General features: G+C 43.7%; 1 protein-coding gene across 7 annotated transcripts in view; it reads left to right on the forward strand.

Moving 5' to 3' along the window:
• Positions 1–17,093, forward strand: part of snx9b (sorting nexin 9b) — a 237,976-nt gene that overhangs the window by 132,413 nt on the left and 88,470 nt on the right. For all 7 annotated transcript variants that reach the window (XR_013499657.1, XM_078229971.1, XM_078229972.1 and 4 more), the window contains one exon: positions 10,256–10,381. Coding sequence is in view for 6 of the 7 variants with exons in the window: in XM_078229971.1 (XP_078086097.1) it covers positions 10,256–10,381 (126 nt within the window). In the remaining variant the exon portion in view is untranslated. The remainder of the gene's footprint in view (positions 1–10,255; positions 10,382–17,093) is intronic.

Raw genomic sequence — 17,093 nt, forward strand, 5'->3', positions numbered from 1 at the left:
TTGACATCAAGGCAGCATTTTATTGTGTGTGTCATCAAGAAGCTCTAACAAAACTGATCTCTATGAATCGAGGAAAACTGTCCACTGCTTGGAGTCATAACCTAGGATGAAGGATGATGATTGTGGTTGTTGGAAGTCAGTCATCTCTTCCCCAGAACGTTGCTGCAGGAATTCCTCAGGGTAGTGTCCTCGGCACAGCCACTTAGCGCTGCTTCATGAATGACCTTCCCTCCATCAGAAGTCGCAATTCAGAGTGCTCGCTCATAAATGCAGTGTTCAGTATCATTCGCAACCTCTCATACTGAAGTAGTTTGTGTCTGCATACATCAAGACCTCAACAGTGCCACACGAATACCAGGCAATATTCATCTCCAAAAAGAGATAATCTGACTATCTCCCCATGACATTCATTGACATGACCATTGCTGATTCTTCCATCAAGCACATCTTGGGTTTACCGTTGACCAGAAACAACTGGACCAGCCGCATAAAGCCCTGGCTAAAAGAGCAGGTCAAAGGCTGAGAATTCTACAGCATTTAGCTTGTCACTTGGCTCCCCAAAGCATGTCCGTCATGTACGGTGGGGGAGGGGGGTGGTGGTGATGGATAGATTGGATTTCCTCCAATCCTGGGGAAGGGCTGATGCTGTACATACTGGCACTGCTGGTTAGGTGGATTGGCCATGCTAAATTGACCCTTGGTGTCCCAAGATGTGTAAGTTAGATGGATTAGCCATTGTCAATGTGTGGGTTTATAGGGATAGGGTGGGGGAGAGGGCATGGGCAAAATACACTATCAGAGAGTCGGTACAGACTCTGTGGGCCAAATGGCCACCTTTTGCATGGTGTATATTCTCTTATTCTATTCTATGGAAACAGAATAAATAAAAAATGTGTTTAAAGGAACTGGAAATGACAAAAGTCAGAATTATTACCAGCAACTGCTTTCTGAAAAAACGGGAGAAGTTATAATCTGTAATCTCAATTTGAATCCAGAATGCTGTAAAGTGCCTGATCAAAAATTGAGGTGCTGTTCCTTGGGCTTGCATGGAACTTCTTAATTAGAACAGTGAAGGAGGTGGTGGGCAGAGAGGTCAGTGTGGGCATGGACAAAGTCGCATCTTTCTGCTTATGAAGGTTATCCTCTCCTTAAGGCATGCAGAGCATAATTGTCTTTCAATTGTCCTTTACTTTTCCAGTGAGTTTACTATTACTTTGAACTCATGGGCATTCTTCTATTATCCTTTTATATTCATTTGTTACAAATATTAATTCTGTTTTTAAGAAGCGTGGTGGTACAGTGGTTAGCACTGCTGGCTAACAGCTCTTAGGGACCCAGGTTTAATTCCGGCCTCGGGTGACTGTGTGGAGTTTGCGCATTCTCCCCGTGTCTGCATGAGTTTCCTCCCACACTCCAAAGATGTGCGGGCTAGGTGGATTGGTCATGCTAAATTTCCCCTTAGTGTCAGGGGGATTAGCAGGGTAAATACATGGGGTTAAAAGGATAGGGCCTGGGCCTTGTTGTTGGTTCAGGCTCGATGGGCTGAATGGCCTCCTTCTGCACTGTAGGCACTCTATGAATCTATGAAATGATACAGTCTCTAGATCAGTATACAGTGCAACGAAGCACTCTGTGGTAATGTTGCCCCTTTAAGGGGACGATCCTTTGAGGGCCACATGATCGGGCATAACACTATGGAATGGAAGTGCGGCAAGCCTGGCCAATCAGGAGTGTGTTCTGAGACTGAAAGAACCTTAGTTGGAGCCAGAGAGGAGAAGAGAGTAGATCTGTGGATATGTTCTGTCAGACCCTTACAGCGCAAATAGTTATTAGAGTATAATAAGCCCTTCTTGTTGTCAGAGCCACAATGAGTCCTATCCAGTTATCACTCTGGCAATGAGGAAAAATGACATCAGTCATCAGGAGATCACAACACGCGGTTAGATGGTGAGGAAAGTGATCTTCAAAGCCGAGAAGGAAAAGGTACAGGTGCCTTTAAGATGCCTTTAATCAGGACAATAGAGCAGTTTGACCCAGATGTAGAGAGCTGGCGGCAATATATTAAAAGTTTGTGTTATTTCTTTGTGGATAACAAAATCACAGCAAAGAAAAAGCAGAAGGTGATACTACTTCAATGTGAGGCCAAAAGTAAAATCCTGGTGAGGAGCCTAACATCACCTGAAGCTCCAGGCATGAAGTTTTTCCATCAAATAGTGGGACTGGTCAAAGACCATTTTAACCGCTGACATCAAACTTCATGATGAGGTATAAGTTTCATTCTACTGTGAAGAAATCGGGGTGATGGTCTCTGGGTTCATGGCTAGACTGTTTAGCAGAACACTGCAAACTTAGCCCAGCTTTGGGGGAGATGTTAAGAGACTCTTTGGTCTGTGGCCTCAACAGCCTCAATACAAAAAAAGCTACTGGCTGAGACTAAAGTCTCTGGAAAATGCCGTAGAGATGGCCCAGGCAATTGAATGCGCTGAGCAAGGCATGAATGAATTACAGGGCGTGCCCAACAAGGTAAACCAATGTGGCAGGAAGTGGCTGCTGCAAAGAACAGCCCAAGTGAGAATGCAGCAGAATCCAATAAGGGATAGCACAGCACTAGGGATGGAAGCATGTTTTCTGTGTGGGGGAGAGTTCTCCCAGGAGACGTGCCACTGCAAAAATGATACATGTTTTTGTTGCAAGGAAAAGGGTCATTTGTAGGCTTGGTGCAGAGCAAAGCAGGCAGGACAGAACACACAAAACAAAATTATTGTTAAACCACCCTCCTGAGGAACCCAACAACTTGTAACTTAAACCAGGTCCAACTTAACAGGGTACCATCTATTGAGATAGTCCTGATGGTTAATGGCAGACTTCTGAAGATGGAGATCGACGGTGGATCCATGGTCACTGTCATAAGCGGACAAGCATTCAGATGCCTCCAGAAAGATCTGCAACCCTTGAGGTTGAGTCGTTCCAAGGCCATTTTATCAGCCTATACGGGAGAGATGCTGAAGATAATAAGGACACCAATACAATTACTGGTTCTGGCGATTGAGAGTCACAGACCTTGTCCCATGGGTTGAAACTGGTTGAAACAGATAAAATTGGACTGGCTGAGATTTTTAAGAGCTCCTCGGAAGTTTTTCAGAACGATCTGGACCGAATAAAAGGGGCTGAAGCCAAAATTTACTTGAACCCTGAAGCTACTCCAAAATTCTTCCGAGCTCGCCGAGTGCCTGATGCACTTCAGCATAAAGTGGAAGTGGAGTTAAAATTGGAAGACTTGGGTGTCATAAAACCAATGCAATTTTCTGAATGAGCTGTATCCATAGTCCCTATTTTGTAGCCAGATTGCACTGAAAATCTGTGGAGACCAGAAGTTAACTGTGAACTGAGGCGCCCAGTTAGATGATCACAGGATTAAGGAGAATCCTAAGGCATTTTATTCATATGTTAGGAACAAAAGAGTTGTCAGGGAAAAAGTCGGACCTCTCGGGGACAAAGGAGGGGAATTATGCTTAGAACCCAAGGGAATAGGGGAGATCCTAAATGAATACTTTGCATCGGTATTCACAAAGGAGAGGGACTTGTTGACTGGGAGTGTCTCAGAGGGAGGTGTTGACCCGTTGGAGAGAATCTCCATTACAAGGGAGGAAGTGTTAGGTTTTTTAGGTAACATTAAAACTGACATCCCCAGGGCCTGATGGCATCTATCCTAGACTACTCGGGGAGACAAGAGATGTAATTGCTGGGCCTCTGACGGAAATCTTTGTCTCTTCATTGGACACAGGTGAGGTCCCTGAGGATTGGAGGATAGCGAATGTGGTACCGTTATTTAAGAAGGGTAGCAGGGATAACCCGGGTAATTATAGGCCAGTGAGCTTGACGTCCGTGGTAGGGAAGTTGTTGGAGAGGATTCTTAGAGACAGGATGTACGCGCATTTAGAACGGAACAATCTCATTAGTGACAGACAGCATGGTTTTGTAAGAGGGAGGTCGTGCCTTACAAATTTGGTGGAGTTTTTTGAGGAAGTGACAAAAACGGTTGACGAAGGAAGGGCCGTGGATGTTATCTATATGGATTTCAGTAAGGCATTTGACAAAGTCCCTCATGGCAGGTTGGTTAAGAAGGTTAAGGCTCATGGGATACAAGGAGAGGTGGCTAGATGGGTAGAAAACTGGCTTGGCCACAGGAGACAGAGGGTAGCAGTCGAAAGGTCCTTTTCCGGCTGGAGGTCTGTGACCAGTGGTGTTCCGCAGGGCTCTGTACTGGGACCTCTGCTATTTGTGATATATATAAATGATTTGGAAGAAGGTGTAATTGGTGTTATCAGCAAGTTTGCGGATGACACGAAGATTGCTGGACTTGCAGATAGCGATGAACATTGTCGGACAATACAGCAGGATATAGATAGGCTGGAAAATTGGGCGGAGAAATGGCAGATGGAATTTAATCCAGATAAATGCGAAGTGATGCATTTTGGAAGAACTAATGTACGGGGGAGTTATACAATAAATGGCAGAGCCATCAAGAGTATAGAAACACAGAGGGACCTAGGTGTGCAAGTCCACAAATCCTTGAAGGTGGCAGCACAGGTGGAGAAAGTGGTGAAGAAGGCATATGGTATGCTTGCCTTTATAGGATGGGGTATAGAGTATAAAAGCTGGAGTCTGATGTTGCAGCTGTATAGAACGCTGGTTAGGCCACATTTGGAGTACTGCGTCCAGTTCTGGTCGCCGCACTACCAGAAGGACGTGGAGGCTTTAGAGAGAGTGCAGAGAAGGTTTACCAGGATATTGCCTGGTATGGAGGGTCTTGGCTATGAGGAGAGATTGGGTAAACTGGGCTTGTTCTCCCTGGAAAGATGGAGAATGAGGGGAGACCTAATAGAGGTGTACAAAATTATGAAGGGTGAACAGTGGGAAGCTCTTTCCCAGGTCGGAGGTGACGATCACGAGGGGTCACGGGCTCAAGGTGAGAGGGGCGATGTATAACTCAGATATCAGAGGGACGTTTTTTACGCAGAGAGTGGTGGGGGCCTGGAATGCGCTGCCAAGTAGGGTGGTGGAGGCAGACACGCTGACATCGTTTAAGACTTACCTGGATAGTCACATGAGCAGTCTGGGAATGGAGGGATACAAACGATTGGTCTAGTTGGACCAATGAGCGGCACGGCTTGGAGGGCTGAAGGGCCTGTTTCCTGTGCTGTACTGTTCTTTGTTCTTTGTATTCTGAGGATAGAGGACCTGTATGCAAAATTAGCAGGAGGCCTTTAAGTTAGATCTTAGTTATGTATACCAGGAGCTGGATGAAGACTCCCAAAAGTTGGTCACCATTACCACCCACAAAGGTTTATATCAGTATACTTGTCTACTATTTGGAGTCTCATCGGCTTGTGCCATCTTCCAGTGCACTATAGAAAGCATGTTGCAGGGAATCCGCAAAGTGGTGGCATGTTTGGATGATGTCCTAGTTTTCATCCCCCGAGGAGCACGGGACAGACCTGTAAGAGGTCTTAAAAAGGTTTAAAGAAGTGGCCATCCGTTTAAAACATGAGAAATGTACATTTCAAATGGATGAGATTACATACCTTGGTTTCAAGGTAGATGCCAAGTTTGCATCCCCTCGAGGACAAGATGAACGCTATCAAAGAAATACCACAGCCTAGGAATGTGATGGAGTTGAAATCTTTTCTCGGGGTGGTAAATTATTACAGGAGATTCTTGCAGAATGTGTCCACGACCCTGGCCTTATGATACCAGCTCCTGAAGAAATATCAGCGGTTGAAATGAGGAGAGGCACAAAAAGAAGCATTTGCAAAAGTAAAGCAAGCCTTGCAGTCATCAACACTACTCACACATTTTGATCCAACCAAACAATTGGTAGTTACCTATGATGCATCGCCACATGGAGTGGGAACATTCCTTTCCCCCAAGATACCAGACAGAATAGAGAGGCCAATCGCATTCGCATCAAGAACCTTATCCGATGCTGAGAAGAAATATTCTCAAATTGACAAGGAGAGTCTTGCGGTAATCTATGCTGTGAAGAAGTTTCATCAATATGTATATGAGATACACTTCACCATTGTATTAGACCACAAGCCTCTGTTAGGATTATTCTGAGAGCAGAAGCTGATCGCTTCTGCAAAGGTACAGAGATTGGCCTTACTGTTGGCAGGTACAGCTACTCCTTCCAGCATAGTCCCGGGACGCAAATTTCAAATGTGGATGCATTCAGCCTCCTCCCTCTGCCGCAGACTATACCCTCACCACCTCTGCCTCAAGAAATAGTGTTGGCAATGCACCTTTTAGAGACATTGCTGGTCTCAGCTACCAATATAAAACCCAATGGGATCCATTGCTCTTCAAAGTTGACACTATGACAAGTTGGAGCAAATCCGACCCTATCTATAGCATAGGATAGAGATGGTGTGCTATTGTGGGTGGGGGTTCGTGTTATAGTGCTACTTCAGGGGCGACAGCCTTTACTGCAGGAGGTGCATGATACACATCCTGGGCAGAGCAGGATGAAGACACTGGCCCAAAGCTATGTCTGATGGCCTGGCATCAAAAAGGAGATTGAAAGAATGGTCAGTCAGTGTCCGAGTTGTCAAACCCAGCAGTCATTGTCTCCACCAAATATGCATCCATAGGAGTGGCCAGACCAGCTATGGTCGTGTTTGCACATAGACTTTATTGGACTGTTCGTGGGACATATGGTCCTCACCGTGGTTGATGCACATCCAAATGGCTAGATCTCCAGCTAATGAGGTCTTAGTGTCCAACAATGGCACAGCATTTACAGCTGAGAAGTTCTGTTGGTTTGTCAACCCCTTACCACCCAGCCTTGAATGGCTTGGCAGAGTGAACCCTACAAACATTTAAAGCTTCTATGAAGATGCAAGCTCAGAGGCCACTAACTTTACACTTGGCAAGTTTCTTGTTGTTATATAACCCAACGCATACTCATGGTGAGAAACTTTGGTGGCGGAACGGCCTTGGCGCCAGGAAGAATTTGAAGAGAGAATGGGGCCAGTTTTGTACGTATTGGAGGTACAAGGTCACCGTGTGAAAAAATGTGGATCATTTGAGGAAGAGAGCTGGGCCTGATCCAGGGGACCAACAGCTGTGTCCCGCTGCAGCTCGTGTACCAGCTATGGAACCAGGGATACCCTGTGGCTGTTGTGGAGCTAAGGCAGCCATCGGCTTCTGTAGCCAAGGAGGAAGCAACCACTGGGGAGGATGTCGACCCTGAGCTGATGAGTTTGCCTTTTGCTTCTGCAGGAACGGATTCATTTGGTCATTGAAGGACCCTGTATAGAGTTGCGGCATTGTGCCAGAGCCCGGATGTCTCCAGACTGACTGACTTTGTGAATGAACCTTTTCATTGGTGTCCCTAAATGTGATATTGTGTCAATATGCCTATGTATAATGGTGTTTCTCTTTTGTTTTCGCTCATAGATGGTCTCAAGAGTTAGAGGGGGTAAGGAGTGCGCTATCGTGGCCTGTTTCAGGGGTGACCCTTCGCAGGCCATGTGATCAAGCTGGACCCAACAGAGCAGAGGCATGGGAAGCCAGGCTAGTTGGGAGTGAGGGTGCGAGTCCTGGGACTGAGAGGACCCCAGTTGGAGCCAGGGAGAAGAGAGTAGATCTGTGCATATCTTTTGACAGATCTTTAGTTGTTATAGTTAAATGAGCCCTTCCTGTTGTTGGAGCCACATCAAGTGGTCTCCAGCTATCTCACACTCATGCCCTCATAATCCTCAATTCAAAATTCTTCTTCCTCCGCTATCCTTTCTAGTGAGAATCCACACTCTCTTTTCGTATTTTTCTAGAGTGAAGCCCATCAGCTTCAGTTTATTGGCTTCCTTTCTCATGACATTTGCATCATTCACAGGCCTCTGATTTTCAAACCTCAATTTTTTTTTATGGGGTATGTTTTAGAAAGTGAAATTAATTTGTTGAAATCTCTCTCTGGGACATCCCAGGTGTGCCATGTTGCGGGGAATTACCCATTTGTTTGATTGTTCAAGGAAAACAGGCTGTTTACATCTGGAACTGGAACAGCTTGGCAGAGAGAGAAAGCTGCCAGCATTTCCAGTTGGAGTCTGGAAGCAGCTTTGAATAGCCGAGAGTAAAATCTGCCAGGAGCTGTATATTAAAAACAAAGGACAATCAGATAGCAAAGATATTTTATGATGTGAACTCACTAAGGAGGAGTGAAGTAAAGCCCATATATCGCTGGACTAGTCCTGAGGCCCAGGCTAATGCTCTGAGGATTTGGGTTCAGATCCCACCATAGCAGCTAGTGCAATTTAAATTCGATCAACAAAATCTGGAACTGAAAGTTAGTTTCAGTAATAATAACCGTTAAATTGTTGATTGATGTAAAAAACCCATCCAGTTCACTCATGTCCTTTTGAGAAGGAAATCTGCCTTCCTTACCTGATCTGTGTTGACTCTTCACTGCCCTATGAAATGGCCTAGCAAACCATTCAAATCAAGGTCACTTGGGGATGCTCGACAAATGCTGGCCTTATCATTGACGCCCACATCACGTGAAAGAATAAATACTTGAGCTGGGTGTGTTAACAATTATGAGATGCTTAAGATAGTTAGCCTAAACGCATGTTAGTGGATAGACTCCACAAAATCTAATACTTGAAGAATAGCAGGAACACTGAAGAGAATTGATGATTTCCTGAGAGCTGTGACACACCTTGGTTTGGTCCCAGGAATCAGCAAATCCTGTGAAGTATAGGGAATTTTTGGGTGGAAATAAAAGTAGAATGGAATGTGGTCTGTTGTGATTTCCAGGTTTAAAGTATAAATTTATAGTGTTAAATTAGTAGTATTTGCATTTTTAGAGCCTTGTATAGTAAAAGTTTTAAAACAAGAAGATTGTGTAGTTTAATTCTTTGAGTTAATGACAGAGTTTGAATTTCTTTTTAAAAGTTACAAGTCTCCCTTGAGATCATAAGAATGAGTGGATTAATGGAAAAATAGACAAAAGAATAAGAAGGAAAAGAAAAACAAAACATTGCAAACCAGTTGTGTTTGGAAATTGGTTTATTGGTTCTTGAAATCAATGACTGTACACTTTACGCACCTACCCTGCCAACTATTTCTGATCCATGAAGTATTGAATGTAGGAACAGGAATTAGTCAATCATCTCCTGAACCCTGTTCTGCCATTCAGATAATATTAACCCCATCCAGGTGTCTTGGCTCCATATCCTTTTATCCCATATCTATCAAATAACCACAGTTGCTTGGTGATACAAAACTTGAATATCGCTGAAAAGAGAGACATGTTGCTGAGGTTTTTTATCTTGCACCCATCTTGGACAAATGCAAAAATGACAAATTTCAAACAATCTCATCAATTTACTACAGGAGAGAAAGGGTTCTGATTGGTTGGCAAGCCAACTCTGGCTGAGGCATTGCTTTGGAGAAAGCAAATGGGAAATATAAGTTCCCCATGCTTCTGGATAACTCAAAAAAGGCTCAAGGCTTGAACATATTCCTTTTGTTTGCAAAGAATGCATCCTTTCATATGAATGCATGTTGTTTCTAGCAAGTGTAAATGAGCCCCAAATACAAGATGGGGTCTTTGTATGAGGAGGGAAAGGTTGGATCCAAGGTAAGAAGGCAAGCTTGGATTTGATCTCTTTCAAATACCAACCTGCCACCTGGGAACAGGCTGACTGCCCTTTTCCTTGCTCATTTCAGGGCGGCACGCTGGCACAGTGGTTAGCACTGCTGCCTCACAGCGCCAGGGACTTTGGTTCGATTCCTGGCTTTGGTCACTGTCTGTGTGGAGTTTGCACATTCTCCCCGTGTCTGCATGGATTTCCTCCGGGTGCTCTGGTTTTCTCCCACAGTCCAAAGATGTGTGGGTTAGGTGGATTGGCCATGCTAAGTTGCCCCTTAGTGTCCCGGGATGTGTAGATTAGAGGGATTAGCGGGGTAAATGTGTGGTGTTGTGGGGAGAGGGCCTGGGGTGGGATTGTTGTTGGTGCAGGCTCGATGGGCTGAATGGCCTGCTTCTGCATTGTAGGGTTGCTATGATCTCTGAATAATGGAGCAGTGGGGATTTGGAGGTAGGTTGGGGCTGCGTTTGAGATTTTAAAAATTAACAACTCACCTAGCCACAACTCGTACATTTTAGTGGTTTAAAATTATTACGTTGTCTTTAGCATAAACCTATATTTGAATAAGGTTTAGGAACATAAATTCAAATGTTTTCTTCTTCTAGAAGGGAGAACTTGGTCCAGTTTGGGAATATCCCACTTCCTCACTGAGTTGTGTGGTGGCTGACCCAAAAAAGGGATCCAAGCTGTATGGATTGAAGAGTTACATCGAATATCAAGTGACACCAAATGTAAGTTTCCGAAATTCACAAAAAGTTAGTAACTGAAATATGCAAACGTTAGTGTACCATCTATTTTACTTAACCCTAAATAAATGTAAATTCTCAGATTTCATGATGGATTTCCTCATTTAAGAGAAATCACATTGTTGCTTTATTTTGGACGATTGAAGCAAAACGAGACTGTTTCAGCAATCATTTTCTGGTTCCTAGTAATAACTGCTTTTGAAGACGTCTGTAAGGAATTCACCAGGCAACCTCTCTCTCTTGCTAGAGCATGCATCTGGCCAGAGATATCCAATCTGCATAAAACAGTCATGTGTGGACTGATTAAAATAGTTTGTGGTAAGCAGGATTATCCACTACAAATAGTACAGTTGCTTTCTTTTCCAATAAAATGTTTACAACTTTTCTGAACATCTAAGAAATACAGCCCCCTGTGCATCAATAATGCAAACACCAAAATATGCTAAAAATCTAAGTCCTCTAACTGCTGAAAATCCAAACCTTAGTACATGAAGTACATACTTCAATACACTAAATTTCAAACAATCTCATAGCCAATCTCATAGCTCTTCCTCTCCCATTTCTGGGATAAATCCCTGAGCTTTCTTAACTCCTCTACCATAGATGGAAAATCAAAGTCCTTTCCATTGCAGTAAAAACTGAGCCAGTGCTGGGGTGGTCATATTCAGTGAAACCTACTCCCAGTACACTTTACTGCTACTTAATGCTATCTCTGCTGTAGTTGACCTGTTAATGTGCTTGCTGTCAATGCATTCTCCTTGCCCTCTACTACCTGGGGGAAGGACCCTTTGTGAAATGGAGTGAATAAACTTCAGCATCTTCTTGATACTTCCTGCGCCTGTAGGCTTAATGGAAGCTGTTACCTAATGGATTTGCTTATTTAGACCAATGACATTACAGTCTCTTTTACATAATAAGGAGCAGCATCTTTTTCTAATTCTCAAGACTTCGAAAGTCTAAATTGAACAAGCAGATAGCGTTAGTATGCAAAACAGAATTGAAGCTCGAGTTGGGGGGTCAAGGCAGTTTTCTAGCCACTTTGTCAGAGTTGTGTTAGACTAAGAAAGCAGTGACCTGAAGAAATAAAAATAGAAATTATTGTAAAGCAACAGCAGGTCTGGGAATATTGTGGAGAGAGAGAGAGAAAAAGAGTTTATGTTTCGGTCAGTGATCTTCGGAAGCTGTTTGAATTTTGATGAAAGACCATTGGACCCAACTGCTTAACTTGGGGACAGTAAAGAAACAAAAGATATGTCTAGAGGAAGAATATTAAACAGCTATTGTCCTAAAACCAAAACCTGCAGAGAAAAAGGAATACAATTGGGACAGAGATGTCTAAAAATTGTTGAAGTTGGAGGATGAGATGTTCCTTGAGCTTGCGTTGAGCTTCATTGGAACACTGCAGAATTCAAAGGATAAAGAGGTTTGTGTGAGAGGGAGACGGAGAATTAAAAGGAGGCAACCAGAACTTTGAGGTCACGCTTGTGGACTAAATAGAGATATTCTGCAAGGTGGGTTACCCAATCTGCGTTTTATTTCCCCAAAGTGGAGCAGACTATATTGTTAGCAGCAAATATAGTATAGATTGAAGGTGCATGAAGTGAGAGAAGATTGGGCAGCAATGGGGAAGGGAGTAATTCTATATTAGATAGGAGCAGACTAAGAAGGACAATGGGGAATGCAAAGAAAGGATTATAATGATGCATGTAAATACATATAGAGTGGTGAATAAGCTTGGTGAGTTACGAGCACAAATAGTTGTGTGGGAATATAATTTAGTGGCAATAATGTAAATGTGGATTGAGAATAATGAGATCTGGGTGCTTAATATTCAAGGATATAAAGTGTTAGAAAAGATTGCTGAAAGAAATAGGGGTGGAGAAAACAGTAGGGCTTGCATAATCTTTCTATCTTTCCTAGACATGAGAGATGTACAAATGGCAAATGTAACATCCTTATTCAAGAAAGAGTGTAAGGGCAGTCCAGCAACCACCAGCCAAGTAATTTAACATCAATAATGGATATGGTTTTGGAAACAATAATTGGGGGCACTTGGAGAGGTTTGAGTTAACTATGGGTGGCACAGTGGTTAGCACTGCTGCCTTAGAGCACCAGGGACCTGGGTTCGATTCCGGCCTCGGATCACTGTCTGTGTGGAGTTTGCACATTCTCCCCGTGTTTCCTCTCTCACCCTGAAGATGTGCAGGTTAGGTTGATTTGCCATCCTAAATTGTCCCTTAGTGTCGGGGGACTAGCAATGGTAAATATGCACGGTTACGTGGATAGGTCCTGGGTGGGACTGTGGTTGGTGCAGACTTGATGGGCCGAATGGCCTCCCCTGGGGATTCCATGATCTCATGATGATTAAGGATAGTCAGAACGGATTTGTAAAAGGCAGATCATGCTCAAGTAATAGAACATAGAACAGTACAGCACAGGAACAAGCTCTTCAGCCCACAATGTTGTGCCGACCATGATGTCAAATTGAACTATTCCCTTCTGCCTGCCCGTGGTCCATATCTGTCTATATCTTAATAAAAACAAATTACTGTGGAGGCTGGAATCTGAAACCAAAAGAGAAAATGCTGGAAAATCTCAGCAGATCTGGCAACATCTATAAGGAGAGAAAAGAGCTGACGTTTTGAGTCCAGATGACTCTTTGTCAAAGCTAAAAGGCATAGAAAGTGGGGGATATTTATACTGCAGGGTGAAGGAATGAAAGATGAGTCATAGCCTCAGAAACCAGGGGAAATGGCTGCTAATGGCTGTCCACAGAGAGAATAAAAGGTGTGAATGGCCAAATGGCAGAGAAGCTAAAATGAGAAGGTAAGCTGTGACAGATGAAGTTGTTGGATGGGACAGAGGTAAAATTTAGAAAAGGGGGAGGAAAGATAAAGGAAGGGGGATAAAGTAGGGGGAAAGACTGGGGGAGGAAGAAAAATGAAAAAAGACAATAAAGAAATAAAAGGTAGAGAACAGTAAAAAATTAAATAGAATAGAAACAAAGGGGTCGAGGTGGGGTTAGAGCGAATCATCTGAAGTTGTTGAATTCGATGTTGAGACCGGAAGGCTGTAAAGTGCCTAGCCGGAAGATGAGATTATGTTCCTTCAGTTTGCGTTGAGCTTACTGGAACGGTTGCTTGCCATTTTAACACACGATCCTGCTCCCATGCCCACATCCTTAGCCTGCTACAATGTCCCTCACATCTCCTTTGAACTTTTTCTCTCTCACCTTAAGTGCAGGCCCCTTAGTATTAGACATTTCAACTCTGGGAAAAAGATTCTGACTGTCAACCCTATCTATACCTCTTATAATTTTATTGACTTCTATCAGGTCTCCCCACAGCCTCCGCCTCTCCAGAGAAAACAATCCTAATTTTCCAGCCTCTCCTTACCACTCATACCCTTTAATCCTGGCAGTATCCTGTTAAAGCTCTTCTGCTCCCTCTCCAAAGTCTCCACACCCTTCCTGTAATGTGGCGACCAGAATTGAACACCATACTCTTAAGTGCGACTTAACCAAAGTTTTATAAAGCTGCAGCATGACATCCTGACCCTTGTACTCAATGCCCTGACCAATAAAGGCAAGCATGCCATATGCATGATCTGATTGAATTTTTTGATGAAGTAACAGAGAAAGTTGATGAAGGGAGTAAAAAGTAGAAACAGAAGTAGGTCATTCAGCTATTCGAGCCTGCCCTGCCATTCAATATGATCATGGCTGATCCTCAATCTCAAAACCATATTCTGCGCTCTCCCCATACTGCTTGATGCCTTTAGAATCTAGAAATCTATCTATTTCATAGAGTCATAGAGGTTTACAGCATGGAAATAGGCCCTTCGGCCCAACTTGTCCGTGCTGCCCTTTTTTTTTAAACCTCTAAACTAATCCCAATTGCCCGCATTTGGCCCATATCCCTCTATACTCATCGTACCCATAGAAATCATAGAAACCCTACAGTGCAGAAGGAGGCCATTCGGCCCATCGAGTCTGCACCGACCACAATCCCACCCAGGCCCTACCCCCACATATTTTCCCCGCTAATCCCTCTAACCTACACATCCCAGGACTCTAAGGGGCAATTGTTTAACCTGGCCAATCAACCTAACCCGCACATCTTTGGACTGTGGGAGGAAACCGGAGCACCCAGAGGAAACCCACGCAGACACGAGGAGAATGTGCAAACTCCACACAGACAGTGACCCGAGCCGGGAATCGAACCCGGGACCCTGGAGCTGAGAAGCAGCAGTGCTAACCACTGTGCTACCGTGCCGCCCATGTAACTATCTAAATGCTTTTTAAAAGATAAAATTGTACCCGCCTCTACTACTACCTCTGGCAGCTTGTTCCAGACACACACCACCCTCTGTGTGAAAAAATTGCCCCTCCGGACACTTTTGTATCTCTCCCCTCTCACCTTAAACCTCTAGTTTTAGACTCCCCTACCTTTGGGAAAAGATATTGACTATCTACCTCATTATTGCCCCTCATTATTTTATAGACCTCTATAAGGTCACTCCTCAGCCTCCTACGCTCCAGAGAAAAAAGTCCCAGTCTATTCAGCCTCTCCTTATAACTCAATCCATCAAGTCCTGGTAGCATCATTTTTAAATATATCCAAAGACTTGGCCTCCACAGCCTTCTGAGGTAAGAATTCCACAGGTTCAACACACTGAGTGAAGAAGTTTCTCCCCATATCCATAACACCTTGTTCTAGACCCCCAACCAGAGAAAACATCATCCCTGAATACTGTAGATGTTGTCAATATGGATTTTTAGCAAGTGTTCAGCAAAGTACCATATAAAAGACTGATTAACAAAATTGAGGCTCGTGGAATAGAAGTAGAAAAGAGGGATAAAGTGAATGAAGTGAGAGATGGTTGGATAGTACTAGATAAGGGAGTAATTTCATATTAGTTAGGAGCCATAGAAAATTTAGAACCATAGAAAATTACAGATCAGAAACAGGCCTTTTGGTCCTCCTTGTCTGTGCCGAACCATTTTTTGCCTAGTCCCACTTGCCTGCACTTGGACCACATCCCTCCATACCCCTCTCATCCATGAACCCGTCCAAGTTTTTCTTAAATGTTAAAAGTGACCCCGCATTTACCACTTTATCCGGCAGCTCATTCCACACTCCCACCACTCTCTGCGTGAAGAAGCCCCCCCTAATATTCCCTTTAAACTTTTCTCCTTTCACCCCCAACCCATGCCCCCTGGTTTTTTGCTCCCCTAGCCTCAGTGGAAAAAGCCTGCTTGCATTCACTCTATCTATACCCATCAAAATCTTATACACCTCTATCAAATCTCCCCTCATTCTTCTACGTTCCAGGGAATAAAGTCCCAAACTATTCAATAGGAACTGGATAAAAATAATCTATTGTGGCCCAGGAAACCTAGTGGTGGTGAATGGTTATTTTTCATCTGGAGGATGGTGGACCTTTGTTCCCTGAGGGTCAGTGCTAGGATGAGTGCTTCTTTTATATAAATGAATTGGACCTTGAGTAGAATTTTTAAATTTGCCGATGATATCAAACTTGCAGGAGTGACAAACAGCAAGGATGGTACAAATCACCTGCAACATGACATAGGCTAGCAGAATGATCAGGCAACTGGAATTTAATGTAGAGAAGTGTGAGCTGATGTGTTTTGGTAGAAGGAATAGGGGGATACAATATAAACCTAATAGCACAGTTCTAAAGAATGTGCAGCAAAGAGGGACTGGGATAGTTCCAGGAATGAGGGATTATAATTAGAAGGTTAGCATGGGAAATTTATATTGTTCTCCTTGGAGAAAAAGAGATTGAGGAGAGATTTGACAGAAGTCTACAAGATTATGACAGGCTTGCACAAGGTAGACAAGGAAATGACTATAATGACTAAGGAATGCAAATTTGGGCAAGAATTGCAGGATGAATGAGAGGAAAACGCTTTTATGTGACGAGTGTTAGTAACCTGGAACACACTTCCTACAAGGGTGATCAAAGTAGAAACAATTAATGATTTCAAAAGAAAATTGGATGGACACTTGAAGGAAATAAATCCGCAGGACTGTAGGGGTCACAAGGGTAAGTGGGTTTGACAAAATTGCTCCATGGAGAGCTGGCATGGACTGTGTGCTGGATGGCTTTCATTTGTACCATAAATGAATCTCTGACTCTAAGAACACTTAAACTGCTGTTTCACTTGATAGTGTTTGGAGCTTTCATAAGGAGAAAGAAGGTAAAAGTGCAGATTTTGCATATCCAGTGCTTGCATGGAAAGGTGCTTGGGAAGGAAAGAGGGTGTTTGGGATGATTTGAGGAGTGGATGAGGATGTTGCAAAGGGAAAGCTCCCTTCAGCACACTTGAAGTTTGAGGGTGCCCTTGAAGCATTTCTTCTGCCCTTCTGGGGCTCGCTTACCTTCTCAAAGCTCCATGAAGAGCGCTTATTTCAGGAAAAGTACAACATCCCTGCCAACATCTGGGAAACCCTGGCCCTAGACCGCCCAAAGCGGAGGAAAAACATCTGGGAAGAAGCTGAATACCTCTTGTTTCATCACTGAGAGCAAGCCAAAGCCAAGTGTTGACATCCAATGAAGTGCATAGCAACCTGGACATTCCACCTACCTGCTCCTCGAACTATTGTCTATCCCTTTTGGAACAAAAACTGTAGATCACACATTGGATCCCTCAGTCACCGAGAATTCATTTTTA

This window comes from Mustelus asterias, chromosome 15 (assembly GCF_964213995.1).
Source record: "Mustelus asterias chromosome 15, sMusAst1.hap1.1, whole genome shotgun sequence".
Taxonomy (NCBI): Eukaryota; Metazoa; Chordata; class Chondrichthyes; order Carcharhiniformes; family Triakidae; genus Mustelus; species Mustelus asterias.